The 17,235-nt window shown below is 39.8% G+C and overlaps 1 protein-coding gene across 2 annotated transcripts in view; it reads right to left on the reverse strand.

The window, feature by feature from the left end:
* LOC124170007 overlaps positions 1-12,715 on the reverse strand; it is a 90,256-nt gene extending 77,541 nt beyond the window's left edge. Inside the window, exons 1-2 of one of the 2 annotated variants that reach the window (XM_046548693.1) lie at positions 12,212-12,715; positions 3,659-3,796 (exon numbers count right to left, since the gene is read on the reverse strand). In XM_046548693.1, coding sequence (XP_046404649.1) covers positions 3,659-3,796; positions 12,212-12,343 — 270 coding nt within the window. In that variant the 5' untranslated portion in view covers positions 12,344-12,715. The remainder of the gene's footprint in view (positions 1-3,658; positions 3,797-12,211) is intronic. The other variant, XM_046548692.1, reaches the window with a different exon arrangement.
* Positions 12,716-17,235: the final 4,520 nt, after the last annotated feature.

Consider the following 17,235-nt stretch of genomic DNA (forward strand, 5'->3'; position numbering starts at 1 on the left):
TCGTCGACGGAGGGGAATGGTAGAGAAAGAAGGGGAGGGGCTCGGTCGTCTACGACGCACTTCAGCGGCCTTGGATGGCCTCCCTCGTAACCGCCATCTGTTGTACCCACAACACACACTTGCTCGAGTAAGCTGCAGCTCAAAATGCCTCTTGATGATCATACCTACTGTAACGAGTACGCCGCAATTGTGCAGTGCCGACATGAACAGTGAACAGGGTGTTTTAGAGAACGGTTCATTTTCGAACCGGTTCATTTCAGTGAACAGTTCGTTTTGGCAGTTCGGTTCTTTTTGACCCATCTCAACCTCTATAGCTACCGCACCCTTATCTCAGCCTACTTTGTGTGAAAATTCTTTGGAGGAAAGAACCGTTTCTTGATGGTGCAGTGACCCTTAAGACGGCTTCAACTTTATTCCCGGATTTGTTTAAAAAGAGAAGTGCTTTTTGGTTGTTTGAAGTTTAATAAGCAGCGGAATGATCAAAAATCATGGAAAAAGTTGCAAAAAAAGTCAAAAACATTGAAATTTTCTTAACACGTTGCATACGGATGGCGAGAATTTTCATCATTATTTTCCCGAATGTTCCGGACGGATGACGAAGATTCTCGTCATTTAGGCACGTCAACCAAAACAATTTTAAAGCATACAATACGTATTCGTAAATACGTTTTCAGTAGTTGTTCGTTTTTCTTGATGAATTGATGCATCATAACATTTGATTGGGTAAAGTTATATTCTTAATATTAGCTTTTTAACCATGTTTAAACCTAAGGCATTACGCCCTAATTTACATCATCTACATTTACATAATACCCCGCAAGCCGCCTAAAAGGCATGTGGCAGGGGGTGTTAGGACACCAGCCGTTTACAACTAATAAAAAAAAAAAATGAAGTGCTCTACGAAGTTGGGACTAGCATTTATTAAAGTCCTTTATGGTTCGGGGGAAAAATAAATTCCCATATATACCTGTTTGGCACAACATCTCTCTTAATTTATCGCTTCTATCGGACCTAGAAATATAGTGTGGCTCTAATATTATGTTCTCTGTGTCGCTCTTAAATATATCCATTCTCAATTGTTGGGGCAATCTAAGCCTAGCGCGCAGCCTCTGAGTCTCCAATGGCTCCCAACCTAATTCGCTTAACACCCGAGTAACACTGTCTGTACACCCGTAGCAAGTTTTTGACGAAATGCGCAGCCTTCCTTTGTATTTTATTCAGTTCGCGGATTAAGTCTTTCTGCACGGGATCCCATACGCTAATAGGCACATATTTCCAATCTCGGCGTTCTTAGGAATTTAACCCTAATGCGGGCAACATATTTTTCTGACGTAATCGGGCACGGTGAGTCCAATGGACTCTTTTTAACTTATGCTTTTAATTTAAACTATTAAACAGTGAAAAATTATTACCGTATATCTCCGAATATAGTCCCCCCCCCCAATTTTGAGACCTCAGTTTTGGGAAAAATTTTAAAATGTAAAGGAAGGCAATTTTTCTGTGGTTAGCAAGTTAAGATTCTAGATTCGATAAAAACTATTATTTTCTGTGAAGATTAAGAACAAATCTGTTCACATATTTTCCATCACAACAAAATAACTATACCTAAAACATGTTGTGATCCATTGCATGTATCAGTAATTTATAGTTCCTTAACCAGATGTAATGAAGAAATGAGAAATTTTTTTAAGTATCCAAGGCTATTGTATTTTTTAAACCTTCACAAATTATTAATATTTTTGATTTCCAAATGACTACAGACAATGTCAATATATAAGCTTTAACTTAAAGCCCATAAACAGTATTGCATTTGGCCCTGAAACTTCCTTAGATCCAGTGTAACACACCCATCAAGTCATCACAAATCCAAGTGACCTGAAGAATTTAGGAAATCTAAATAAAATTGTGTTAAATAAATTATAAATATTATAAAAATATTGCTATCAAATGCCTGCTAAGCAAAACAATTAAACTACAGGACTTACAAATATCAAAGTAATAAAATTAAGAAATAAACTTTTTCCAACAAACATTAAAACTGAAAAAAAATTATATCAATTTTCAATGCCTCGTCGCGAATCATTGCATAAGTTACACAAAGAGCTTCTGCTCTGCATTTGCGCACAAATTCGACGATATTTTCCTCTAATTCTTTGAATCTGCCGCATCGAGACCCCCGAAATGACTTCCGCGATGTATTAGCGCTTTGCTAGCGCTGTAAATACTATGATTTACGGCGTATTCTGCAACGGCTATTTTTAAATTGGCATCGAAACTCCGTCTTTGAAGGCCTCTAATCTGCGGCAGGATTGATCCTCATCTTTCTACTTGATCCATCACCTCACTGTTGAGCGTAAAATTATTTTTAATAAAGAAAATATCGCGGAAATAATTGCGAAACGTTATGCGACGTAATTTATCGATCCTATTTACCCTGACGAATTGAAGATATTACTCAATAAATTGATTACACTTTCGATGCTGAGTCGCTGTATTTCGATCAAATGCAGTAATGCCGGCGCTTCTGGTTTAAAGTCGTCGATTATTGCGCCAGGGTTCTTGATTGCGCCTTTTCAGAAACAAATGCATCACCTATTGCGCATTCTTGTTCTGTGAAGGCGGTAAAGGCAGTGGTTGTAAACACGAACCGCACGGACGTATAGTAGCTACGGACGCAATGAAATGCTAAATCGTCACGAAAGGTTCACTTTATCTGTTTATTTTTCGCAATTATTTAAATCGTGTAGTTATTAAATGAGCGACGGGTACATATACTATTGATTCAATTCTAGTGTTCGATTAATGTAATGATAGTGTGTGTTTAGTTTTCATTTTAATTATTTACTGTTTTGCGTCATTAAGTGATCAGTGTCGATTGAATTATTCTAACAATTCTTTTCCATGAAAAATTAGCGGCTACCCGATGGATTCCGTGAAAACGCATATTCGATATGCTATTTAAATCGGAATAATCGTATCTGTACAACATTTGTGGTAAAAATTGTCTTAATTTCCGGTAAAACGTGGCAGTATTTACTAATATCTCCAATTATAATCCTCATAAATATACTCAAATAGAAAGACTACGAGAACATTAGCCATTATGCCGTTATTTATTACTTTATGGTCACCTTTAGTATGCTAAATTGGATTACACTCGATTATAGTCCCCCCTCTTACTTCTCCGCGGCCATTTTTGGAAAAAAAAGGGGGGACTATATTCGGAGATATACGGTACTTTTCACATCAATTTGTACGTATTGTGCACTATAGAATCATTTAACATAAAATTTGTTATTCTTTGTTTAACAAAAGTTTTACATTACTTAATTATTTCATACATAGTCAAACAGCGAGTACAGTGGACTCTTTGGACTAATTCTTTCTGTTTTCACTACATAAAACACCAAATATTTATCGTTTCATGTACATAGTGATAATTTTACATTATTTTGACAATTCGAACTAAATATTTGTAAAATGCACATTACTTTTTACATTTCGTGCAAACACACTAACCTTGCCCGTATTAGGGTTAAATACCTCGGCACGCTACGTGTTAAAAACTGAAAAAGTGCCAAAATTTATAATCGGACGTGTGCAGTACATTCACGAGCGAGTCCTCACAAAAAGACAAAAGAGAGCGATTTAAACTCACGACGAGTCCCACGCTGGCAGAGGCCTTCAGAAATTCTATCCTTGAATTGATGCACATCGTCTTGAAGTTTCTGAAGTCAACAACCTTCTCCATACAACAGTTGCAAATTGCATTCGGAAGCATATCATCTTTGCTCACCTGAAACGAAAGACAAAGCGCAAATTAAAACCTTCCACCGGATGGCACTAAAAATATCATTGTACAGTCGGATTTGAAAGTATTGCAATGAATGAAACAGCACCACTTTTGCCAGAGTTTGTATACGAGGAAGAGCACTGGGCCCAGAACAGATCCCTGAGGAACCCCACAGGAAATCGGCTAGTTTCCTTCACCAAAGAAAACGAAAGGCATTGATTGTGATTCGTTACCCACCATTAGTGCATCCATAATACAGTAAAACCTGTATGTAGTGAACCTCTTCACATAGTAAACCTCCATACATCATACCACCCCTACGGTCCCGTCAGATTTACATGTGGATTTATAGGCAAACCTCTTTATAGTGAACCTCTTTATATCGTAAAACCTCCACTTATCATACCAAGGAGACACCCCCGAGACAGCCTAACTACCTCCGCAAATTGTACCGAGACAAGTAGAGACCATTAACGCAGCCGCGATTACCTACATGGAACGACATTTTCAGCAATAAATGCTTCACTCTTTTTTTTCTTATATACCTTATTATGTAACAATTTTCACATTAATCATTAGTTGTGGCCATTGTGTTCAATATGAGAGCATACCTAGCAATAAATAATAAAAAGGTATGCAACTATCCCAATCATTTCAAGCGACAGTTGAACTGAGAGACTACACATCATTTTCTCTCGAATCATGGTAAAAATCATGCGATAGCGTTCGCTTTCTGTAATTATTAAGTAATAAATATATGTTCACTGATGCATGCATGTGTGTTTAAACACATAAATATAATGGTTAATAAGATGTGCCTTTCATTTCCAAAGGATATGAAAAAATGGTGCCTATCACTAAAACCTCTCTACAGTGAACCTCCATACATCAAAATGCCCAAATTTTGGTCCCCTCCATTACGACGTAAAGAGGTTTTACTATATATAAATTATTTGGTTTTATAAATCCCAGTTTAGACGAATGTTAATAGTTAATTTTAACCTCATTTGAAAAAGGCCAGATTTGCACCCATGCGATGCCACTCCACGTGACGTCACAGGGACCTAGTTTCTATACGAGTAGATAGGAGTTTTGTATGGTCTGAGATTACCAATGCATGCACGAGGCACAGAGATAAGGGAAACATGTCTTAATAATCACCTAATAAAATTGCCTATGCGATGGTGGTTGGCGTAACATGGTGAAACTCCTTCATGATGCACAAAGGTTAAGAAAATACTTCACTGTTTCACAAAATAAAATACATTTGCGACCGGTTTTGATACAGCGTATCATCATCTGGCAATTACAAGTATCAGTACATATAAATTATACCCCTCTAACGCCTTCAAGGGTATAAATTCTATGTACTGATACTTGTAATTGCCAGATGATGATACGCTGTATCGAAACAGGTCGCAGATATATTTTATTTTGTGAAACAGCGAAGTCTTTTCTTAACCTTTGTGCAAAAATGCCTATGAACAGAAAGTTTCCTTCGTTTTACAGGGTATTATTAATCCTTATTTAAGCCTATTAACCAATTAACAGAATCAGAATGATGTCACATGATGCCCTGAAAGATTGTAGAATTGTAAGCGAAACGAAAAATTGTAGATGCATAAATTTGGCATATTTCCAGTCTACACTGTAACCTCTACGTAGTGAACCTTATGTCATGAAATTTTAAATCTGGGGGGCTGAAGATACCGGATGATGACGCATTGCGGGCGTTTAGAAGGGTACAACACACTGTAATAACTATTTTTGAGTTTTATATGATTTAACACTTTCCCGGCGAACAATATTTGAAAAATCTTCTCGGGATACCGCACGGGTAAGTTTATGAAATAGCGCCGACTTTTCGGGTACCGACTCGCTACCCATTCTCACGACTACTAAAAGAAAATTCGAAAAGACCGTTGAAGCCCAGCGTTAGGAGGGGCCGGATTGGTTGAGATTCGATTGTTGTCGGGGAAGACCGTGGACCTGCGTAGACTTAGCTCTGGCAAGCATTCTCTGCCTTGGTCAACCGGAAAAATCAGCCATAGTCGAGCATAGCTTGGATGAGGACCATAAAATACTGTGGGATGACACCAGAGTTTTATGGCGATCGAGTCATTTCTGGGACCGTTTAACCAAAGAGGCGATTGAAATAAGACTTGAAAATAATAAAGTAAACAGATACACCGGATTTTCGAACAGCAGCTCTTGGAATAGAACCCTTAAAAGAGTAGGTAATGCTTCTTGCCAGAGCTATGTCTACGCTGGTGCACGGTCTTCCGCGACAACAATCGGATCTCGACCAATCCGGCTCCTCCTAATGCTGGGCTTCAACGGTCACTTCGAATTTTCTGTCAGTAGCCGTGAGAATGGGTAGCGAGGCGGTACCCGAAACGTCGGCGCTCTTAAGTAATCTAACCCGCGCCGTATCCCGAGAAGATTTTTCAAATATTTTTGAGTTGTTTTGGGTTGGATATGGCTGCGACAATTGATGGGAGGAGGACAATGAAGCGGGCAACAACGGATAATAATGTGGGGCAATTGTTGTTGACGGCGTGGGATGGAGTGTATGGGGAGTTGGAGTGTAATAGTGGTGGCATGCGGCTGTGTTTCTCCTCCAGAGTTTGTTTACACAGAGTAATAACAATATTTGTAAGTGCATCGAAGAGAAAATAAAAAAAACGTTACAACACGTTTAACTGCTTGAATTTTTTCCAATGATAAATCCCTCATCCCTTTCGCCTTCATGCACTCCTCAGAAATTAGATATCCCAAAAGCACTTCGGAAAAGATTCGAAATCTAACAAAAAGAAGACTAGCGTTTTTCAAATGATATTCTATATTATTTCTGCAGTAAGGTTACCTTTTTCTCAACTTATACACAACCAAACTCTACCAATGAGGTAACAAAATGCACAGAATTTATCGGAGAACATGGGACGGCATATCTTACTTCCTAAATATTGCTATTGTTTCCTAAAATTAGTTTTTAAATAATTAAATAAAAAACAAAAAAAAAACTGTAAATATTCCTGACGTTAATGGCGCACAAACTGATACATTTGTTTATTTGCAACAATATCTCGCATTCTTCAAATAAATTTTATCAAAATGAGGCTGATTCCACATTCAAGTCTCCTGTTAATACGTAAGTATGAGTCATCATGTGCGTTTAACAGAGGATAGTGTAATTACTTCCAATGTTGTGTTTAAAGAGGTCCTCTGACCTCAATTGGTACATGAACATTCTAATTAAATTTGTGCATAAGACCCTGCCTTTTTTTCTACATTTTAAAATTAGAAACGCACCTATCCCTCTGTGGACCTGCATTGAAAAGAGCGGGGGAAGCCCGCTGGGAGTAGGCGCAGCACACTCGTTTTAACCTTATTTGAAAAAGTCCAGATTGGCGCCCATGATTCTATGCATTCTATATGAGTAGATTGGAATTTTAGATCATCTGAGATTACCAATGCACGCATGAGGCACAGAGCTCAGGGAAACATGTCTTAATGATCACCCATAAAAATTACCTAAGTTCAGAAAGTTTCCTTCGTTTGATAGGGTAATATTATCCTTATGTAAGCCTTAATCATAATGCCAATGATATCTCTTTCTTCATCTCGCACTCCACACGAGTGAGGTACAGTACAATCCCGATTATCCGGATGAATTAATGGGAGAGACGGCACGAATAATCGGAAAGCACGGATAATCCAAACTTTCACATAAATGTCTTGTAATGCTCATAGTTTACGTAAAACAAACAATATATTATTATTTATGCAGTTATTATGTTATTTCTGAGTGCTTCCCGGGCTCATTGAGAGCTTTCTTCGTCAGTTCGCGATATTTTTAGCGGCGATAACATGGTTGTACTTGTATTATCAATGCTCCATGTAAGGCCTGGTTTCGAAAACCACACAGCCGTGGCTGTGAGATCACGGATACAGATGAGTGGTTTGCACAAATGCTTCAAAACCACTGCTCGGCGTCGGAAACTACACTGTCAGGCACCTGGCCGCGTAGTTGCGTCTTTCATAAGTTGCCCGGGTTGCAACTGCTGCGCGACATGTATCCGTGATCAAGCAGCGCGGTCGCGCTCTGCGAGGCTTGGATAACAGGAACACGGGGCTCCCATGAATGCGCTAGCGCGTGATAACTTCCGTTTTACGAAGGGGATTCTAACGGAAATAATAAGTTCCGTGTATCCTAACACTAACGCCGTAATTCCGATGATTTTGTGTCCGATTTTTCTTATAAAGATCGCGGAAAAAATTGAGCGAAAGTGAAAAATCATGCACGGATAATCCGCAACCCGGATAAACCGCAGCCGGATAATCGGGAGTCTGCTGTATTTTGAAAGAGTTACAAAGCAGAAGCAAAATCTGAGAAATCATACTACGTGTATTCCTACTATGAGGGTTATTTTACGTTAGAACATTCATCAAAGCAAAGCTCTCAGTCCATTTGACTCATGCATAAAGGTTTACGTGTCCCTATAATGGCTTTCTTTTACATTCTTTTTCACGATTACTAATATGACTAGTTTATACAACGATGATTAATAACTTTGCAGGCCCAGCTGACTTCGTCATACCACTACCGGTGAAAATTTCAGTAATATTCTCATGCTAAAAAATGCTATTTAAACCCAAGAATCCGTTTAATTAGTAATATATAAAGGAAAATCACTGCGGTGGGGGTAACTACACCCATGTCTCGTATAGCGCAAGGGATGCGTTCCTTGGGGTCTTTGCGCTATACGAGAGCGTTTTAACATTGGGGAGATAGGGATGCGTTCCTGGTAGCATAGGTCTTGGGTAGTGAATTTCCTCTAAAACATATATATTCCCATAAATAGCCTTAGAATACCTTATTTATACAGGTTTTTATAGTTTAAAGTATCTTTAAAGATAGTAGGCACGCATTCAAAGAGTTTTATTCACGTTAAAAAAAATTCATAGGTGCTTTTGAAATTCCGTCCTGTCGTGCGGGTGGGCTAACATCTGCTATCTCCGGGGTTCGTAATGCATTGCCGGCAGTTGACGATTTTTCAAACCAGTCTAAAAACAACTATTGTGTCACCCAGGCCCTTTTGTCGCTCATCGAAATGACAGGCAAATGCTACTTTGAATGCCATTTCATAGCTAGCGGAGTTTATGAATGATAAATCATTTTAATTTGAAATCCGAACTGGGATTTCTAAAACCAAATAATTTGTACATTATTAATACACTAAAGGCCTGTTTACACGGTACATTAACACGTATGGGTTTATGTCTAAATGTATGAACATGAGAATGAACGCCAAAATGCATCGTGTAACCACCCAACTTGTGCGAATGCACGCACAGAAAATAGAACCTGTTCTAATTTGGTTCATGAATAGGTACATTTTCCGTTCCGGTCCACAAAAATCATTCACGCAAACGTACATTAACTCGTACGTGTTAATGTATCGTGTAAACAGGCCTTAATGGTGGGTAAGGATTCGCAATCAATGCAATTTGTTTTCTTTGATGTAGGAAACTATCCCATTGGATGAAAAGTATGGCTGAGACAAATTAATTCCCTCAGGAGGTACAAGTGCCTCTGGAGACCGCATTCATTGAAAAACTGCAGTTTCACCCCAACTTCCAATGGTGAAAATGAAAATCGTGAAAATAAAAATGGTAGAAATAGCTAAGAAATATTTTACACCATTTCATTCCTACATGGAAGGATGAAAATTGCCGAGTTTCATCAAAATTTGTCAAAAATTTAACAATGCCCATGCTTTAAGGGATATTTATATAGCTCTGGTAAGGTCAAAACTAGAATATTCTGTTGTTAACTGGCCACCTTACTATAATACAGACTCAATACGGCTTGAACGTGTCCATAATAAATTTCTCAAATTTATTACAGTAAATTCCGGTTAATTGGGACATACCGGGACTTGTGCACTTTGCCCCAATTAAGCGGCTGTCCCAATTTGGCGAACTATCCTGTATATGGGCATAAACAAACGTTGGAATGATAGAAAGAAGACTAAAGAACGTTTATAATGCTACATAAGTTTATTTAACTATTAATTTGATTAATAAATCAGCGAGTTTAGTTAAGTTATTATGATTTTTAAGAATTATAACAATTTAATTAAAATATTTTTCACAGCCTCGGGCAACGCTGAATGAAAGTCAATTACTAAGTCCTATCCTCTTGCGGATAGTATAGCAACGAGAGCTTTCAAAATAGGGCAAGAATGGGAACACTTGTGAAAAATAAGAGTTTATCAAAGGAGGAAAATAAAAAAAAAGGTATTCTGAAACCAAAAATTTTAATTTCGTCGCGAGTATAGTCTATGTCACCAACTCATGGCCCAATAAAGCGGCATGCTGTCCCAATTAAGCGGAGAATACTCTGGGATATTCCTCTATTGGGTTCTGTTCTTCAAGATCTGCCCCAATTAACCGGCTGCCCAAGGTAAAAGGTGGACCCATTGAACAGAATCTACAGTAATTACAAATATTGCAGTCTGATTACAATGCGTCATATCTTCTATCCCTTTTAAATCTGAAACCCTTATCTGACAGAAGTTCTTCCATCGATGCCCTATTCCTCTACAAAATTATTAATTCTTATACTGATTGTTCCCCTCTTCTTTCTTTAGTAAACTTTAATGCACCCCACTATAGTACTAGAAATCCACACCCATTTGCTGTTAATTACCACAGAACTAATTATGCCTTCAACACACTCAATGCTGAGAAAATTTATCATAACACACCACCACGCGGGAAAAATATTTTGCAATAATATCAGATATTATGTCTTCCTTAATCGTATACAATCATACATAGTTCAAAATTATTAAAATTTGCAATATTAATAAAGAAAATATTATAATAAAATTATAATAAATATATTATAATAAAAATAAGGCAAAAAATCTGCAGCTAGCCAACCACTTGTATCCAAACACAGGAGAAGACACACTGAGACGCTGGGCACAATTGCAGGGTCTAGTCGAAGACGCAGAGGCAGATGGAGGGCTGAGAAACCTAACGGGACCGATGCCTTGTATTCAAGGCATACGCATTGAGTGTGTTAACTCCCCACTATCCAGAATGATGAGGAATTTTAACAATCTCGGGCAAAGTTTTGATTTCTCCACGTCTCTTTTTCCAGATTTCAAAGTCACTTGCGGCAAAGATGAGATCAATTTAAAAATTCTACTAGGAGAAGATATTATACCTTAAAATTTATATTATTGTATCTACCTACATATTTTATCCAATTGTTCGCAATTTTGTTTTGATTTTATTATTATGGGTTTATCGTACGTGTGTTCATTATTTTCTGTTGTCTGTGAAATTATTCGTATGACTATCAGTGGCGCCGACTCCATGGGGCCTGAGGTGGCCCGGGCCTCCCCAAAAATTCGTTACATATGTGAGAAAAAAATGTGTCGGGCTTATTGATTTTCCCCGGAGTGTCCAGAGATCGAGATAGGAGTGAACAGGGTTCTAATGTTGGTCATATGACTCTTCTAAAATGCTTCAAAAACTTAAAATTCACTACTTATAAAACTTACCGGGCAAGGTCCCCGGTTTGGGCCCCCTCAATATTTTTTGTAAGTCGGCACCACTCATGACTATTGTTCATGGGTTTTCCCGTGAAAAAATGAAATGAAATAAATTAAAATCTGAGTAGGTGGGTGTCATGCCTTGATTAACTAATTTTAATTGAGCTAATTTACCATTTTTCATATCATGAGTTAAACAATTGGTTCACCCACCTCGTACCCTATGTAAGAGGCACTTAAATGATATTTTTAAGTTATAAAAAACAGTGATATCCAGTGCGTAACAGTGGAATGGCCTCATACCTTAAGGAATATCAGGAATAAAATATAGCTTGATGGAGAAATTTCCTCTGGTCAAAATTTGATGGTTTATAGAACCATGTTTTTGATACTAAATTTTCTAAAATCTTATGAATTTACAGATTTTTCACTGCCTGAGGGAATTTTAAAATTAATATTTGGAATCTTCATATCTTCTATAACACACGAGCAAATTTTCATTAGAATTGGATGAAAAATGGGACTAAAACAATTTATTTACCTCTGAAGGTACAAGTGCCCTCGGAGACCACATTCAGTAAAAACCTGTAGTTTTACACAAAATTGGAATGGTTATGGAAAAAATTAGTAACGATAGCCTATAAAAATTTTACACCACTTCATTCCTGCATGGAAGGATGAAAATCGGCGAGTTTTCTCCAAATCCGCGTCGTCAGTTGGTGTCATGCTTGAATGAACTGGCATTGAACATTGTTTCAACACTCGACGTCGAGTGTTGAAATGTATATTGACATGACCAATCACTTTCGATATACGTGGCTCTTAATAGAAGCACTATAGTACTCACGTCAATCTGGATAAGGTCTTTGATGACTTTCCAAACGATCAACCCTCTGGTTCCTTTAGGGTTGAAAATATCAACATAAGGTCCCGAAGATTTTCGGCAGAGTCTACATAGTAGGATATTTGGTTCAAACATACTGCACACCCAAAGTCACTCCTGAATTCGAAACAACAAGGTGGATAAACTATTTGAGAAGTCAACCAAACACAACTAGGGAAAATAATCAAGGGCTGAGTTACATCACGTGGAAAATAACAGAAGCTTCTTCGTTGTCACCTCGATGACTTTATGCGAACCACGAATCGGTAGCCTAACAAAAGTCCAACAACTCTCTGCATTCAAATATATCCCGTAGAAAAATTCGCTTCTTATAAAAACAATGCATGTCAATCACAGCCGTACCGCCCAACGACCATTTCCGCCACCAACCATAGTAAACAAAGAAACAACTGTCGGCGAAATTCTAAATTCCATAGAGGCAAGGTGCGTATCAGCCCCCCGGAACTAGGGTGCTAGGGCTGCATGTTCCTAATTTGAAGCCAGTTCAGAGCTGTGGCCAGTAGAGGCGCCACTAGGCGAAGAGCCCACCGGGAGCATTACGTGATTACGTTGCATCAGTTGCATTGCGAAGCATTGAATTTTGTTGGCAATAGATACTGAACTAAGGTGAAAACCGTCTATATATTACGTTATTTGTTATGCAAATAACATCCATATTAAATGATTGAGTTAAGGTGCATCTTAAGGAATACAATTATTTAACCTAGCGGAGAAAAGGCAAAGGTGCGTATAGTGCCTACCAAGCCGACCTTGGTGCCTACTATACGCAACGTGACCTCTTTTGTCATATTCCGTGCTTCTAACCAGCCAGAGTCATCTGGATTGGCCATATCGCACTACACTGTGGCGCGGCATTTTGCGCTTAGGCAAAAGCGGCAAAAGCATTGGGGTAGGGATGGGCGGTTATGAGAAAAAAACCGGTGTTAGGTTAACCGGTTATTTTGTGTGATATCAGTACCTGAGTATTATAACCGGATGAAAAAAACCGGTTTTATTCAGGTTTTATAACCTAAAGCGTTGCGTGTTGCATATCTTCGATTCTTAAAAAACCTACCGCATTTTTGAATTTCGTCTTCCTTCTTCGTGGTGAAGTTTAGCGTAGAGTCTTCCTTGTTTTTTCTTAGATAAGCCATTAAAAACCGGTTGTTTTTCTGCCATTTACCTGACTATTAAATTATTTTTGGCATTACCGAAAAATAATTTGACTCCTGATTCCCGCACTCTCTCGCGAACCGTTGGAACTACCAGCACTTTTGCCGCTGCTACACGGCTGCCACTGGCTGAGGTTTTCCTGCGCCTCTACCGGCCACAGAGAACATTAAAACCGGTTATTTTTTATGCAATAGAAAAACCTAGTGGCCGGTTGAAACCTAAGCGACGAGTACTCGTTGGCATAACCGATGGCAGGCGGGAGAGAAATAACCGGATGAAGAAATACTCGTTGGGGAAACCTATCGCTGTGGGAAGGTTTTTATCAATGGAAAAACCTAGTGGCCGGTTAAAACCTGAGCGACGAGTACTCGTTGGCATAACTGATGGCAGGCGGTTATGGCAGGTTACAGGTATAGGTTTTTTTCAATGCATCTCAACTAGTAAAAACAGTAACGAGTACTTGGTTATTCTCCGGTTATTGCAAAATAATCTGAGGAAAATAACCAAGGCGTTGGAGTAGCTATTGCGGAAGTTAAATGGATATGAAGTACATGAAATATTATATTAGTTTGCGAAAGCATGCCTGCCATGTGACCAAATTCAATAACACAAATATGAATATTGAAAATTCGGGGGGAAGCCGGTACTCTCTTAGATGTTTATACAATCAGGATCGAAAGGGTCGTAGTTCCCCATAAAATTTCGGGGGGGTGGGGGGGGGTTTAATGGACCCCCCTAGCTTTTAATAAACTTATTTATATTCAAGCACAGTCATGGTTAGGGGGTTCTGCCCCCCCGGGAGGACCGTAGTCTCGTTAGAAAATCTGGGGGGTTAGACCCCCTTAGATCTCTGTCATAAATTTAGTTATGTTAAAGCATGTCTGCGACACCGTAGTAGATAGGGAGTCTCAGGGGACCCGGCCGCCATAAAAATTCTGGGGGGTGTATGATGACCCCCCTAATTTTTTATGTAGATTTTGTTACTTTCAAGTACGGCTGTATCTGGAGGCGTCCTGGCCCCACAGAAGGGGCCGTAGTCCCCCATAAAATTTCGGGGGGCGGGGGGGTTGTGGCCCCCCTAAAATTTTCGTTTATGACTCAGTTACATTCAAGCACTGTCATAGTAAGGAGGTCCGGCCCGCCCTGGAAGACCGAGGTCCCGCTAGAAAATATGGGGGGCGGGACACCCCCCACCCGAATTTTTATAGGCGCCGGGTCCCCTGAGACTCCCTAGCTACTCCGATGTCGCAGACATGCTTTCGCATAACTAAATTCATAACAGAGAGCTAAGGGGGTCCCGCCCCCCAGATTTTCTAGCGGTACTACGGTCCTCCAGGGGGGGCCGGACCTCCTAACTATGACAGTGCTTGAATGCAGCTGAGTCTTAAAAAAAAAATTGGGGGGCCATAACTCCCCCCCCCCCCGAAATTTTATGGGGGACTATGACCCCTTCTGTGGGTCCAGGACGCCTACAGATACAGCCGTACTTGAAAGTAACAAAATCTACATAAAAAATTAGGGGGGTCATCATACACCCCCCAGAATTTTTATGGCGGCCGGGTCCCCTGAGACTCCCTATCTACTACGGTGTCGCAGACATGCTTTAACATAACTAAATTTATGACAGAGATCTAAGGGGGTCTAACCCCCCAGATTTTCTAACGAGACTACGGTCCTCCCGGGGGGGCAGAACCCCCTAACCATGACTGTGCTTGAATATAAATAAGTTTATTAAAAGCTAGGGGGTCCATTAAACCCCCCCCCACCCCCCCGAAATTTTATGGGGAACTACGACCCTTTCGATCCTGATTGTATAAACATCTAAGAGAGTACCGGCTTCCCCCCGAATTTTCAATATTCATATTTGTGTTATTGAATTTGGTCACATGGCAGGCATGCTTTCGCAAACTAATATAATATTTCACGTACTTCATATCCATTTAACTTCCGCAATAGCTACTCCAACGCCTTGGTTATTTTCCTCAGATTATTTTGCAATAACCGGAGAATAACCAAGTACTCGTTACTGTTTTTACTAGTTGAGATGCATTGAAAAAAACCTATACCTGTAACCTGCCATAACCGCCTGCCATCAGTTATGCCAACGAGTACTCGTCGCTCAGGTTTTAACCGGCCACTAGGTTTTTCCATTGATAAAAACCTTCCCACAGCGATAGGTTTCCCCAACGAGTATTTCTTCATCCGGTTATTTCTCTCCCGCCTGCCATCGGTTATGCCAACGAGTACTCGTCGCTTAGGTTTCAACCGGCCACTAGGTTTTTCCATTGATAAAAACCTTCCCACAGCGATAGGTTTCCCCAACGAGTATTTCTTCATCCGGTTATTTCTCTCCCGCCTGCCATCGGTTATGCCAACGAGTACTCGTCGCTTAGGTTTTAACCGGCCACTAGGTTTTTCTATTGCATCAAAAATAACCGGTTTTAATGTTCTCTGTGGCCGGTAGAGGCGCAGGAAAACCTCAGCCAGTGGCAGCCGTGTAGCAGCGGCAAAAGTGCTGGTAGTTCCAACGGTTCGCGAGAGAGTGCGGGAATCAGGAGTCAAATTATTTTCCTCGGGTTAAGCTGGGTTCACATGCAGCGGAAAGCGTGCGGAAAGCGGACTGCGGAAACGCTGCGGAAAATGGTCTGGGGGTGGGGGAGGCTGCGGAAAAGCGGACGGCAGTTCACATGGACACGGAAAGGTTGCGGAGTGCGGAAACATATTTGCGGGAAACTTGATTCTGGAGCCGTGAAACGCTGACGATAAGTATTCTATTCTGCAATTCAGTCTCTCTATTTTCGACCCTGCATTCTTGGATTTACTCTATTTGATATAATAATTAGTTGGTTGCCGTTCGATCTCATTACGTTTATTTTAACTCTGCAATTTATTGGACGACGATTTTTCTGGATACGGAACATAATTTGACCGCTGTCAACTCTGCCCTTTTTATGGAAGGATTATCATCTAAAAGGTAGGTATTACAATATGAAATCAAATTGTATCATAGTATTTGAGATATTTGAGACTTGATACTATTCGTCAAAAAGTCGTCTTATGCCGTAATTAACGTGAAACTAAATGAGGCCCATTAGTGCATGCATTAATTTTGCAATATTTCATAACTTACCCAATCTTTGAAGCACAAAAAAGACCATGGGATTCATAACAACGTCTTTTAGGTACTGTAACCTGTACACTTAAACGCCTTCTAAAGCTTGTTTATTTTGTGGAATTATTTCATATTTAGGATATGGAGGAGGAGTTAGAAATGCTTCTAGTTAGAAACTCAATCCACACCTTCCTAACGTGGGACATATCATGGTGCTTTGGGTCTTGCAGGTCCCACAAGCACCTTCTCTCTCCAACCAGCTGAGCCAAGAGCTCATTGGAATTTTCTTCGAACGCCATAGTTGCCTCCATTTGAAATTTACCGCTTGTTTGTGTTTCCAAGAGCGCTGACTGTGACGGATGGCGTCTTTCTACTGTTTATGACATCACCTTCCGCACGCGGAACGAGGAAAATATCAAATAATTTTATCCGCATGGTACCGCAGGGTTAGCTCCGCCTCTTGCGGACAGCTATCTCAGCTAGCTCCGCCCACCGCCTGTGATTGGCTGGGTGTCTTTCCGCAGTCCGCTTTCCGCACGCTTTCCGCATCCATGTGAACCCAGCTTTATTTTTCGGTTATGCAAATAAAAAACCGAGTACTCAGGTTAACCGGCGTCGAAAAATAACCGGTTTTTACTCGGTTAACCTTCTAAAAAAACCGGTTATAATTAAAACCGGTTATTTTTGCCCATCCCTACATTGG

This window comes from Ischnura elegans, chromosome 13 (genome assembly GCF_921293095.1).
Source record: "Ischnura elegans chromosome 13, ioIscEleg1.1, whole genome shotgun sequence".
Classification (NCBI taxonomy): Eukaryota; Metazoa; Arthropoda; class Insecta; order Odonata; family Coenagrionidae; genus Ischnura; species Ischnura elegans.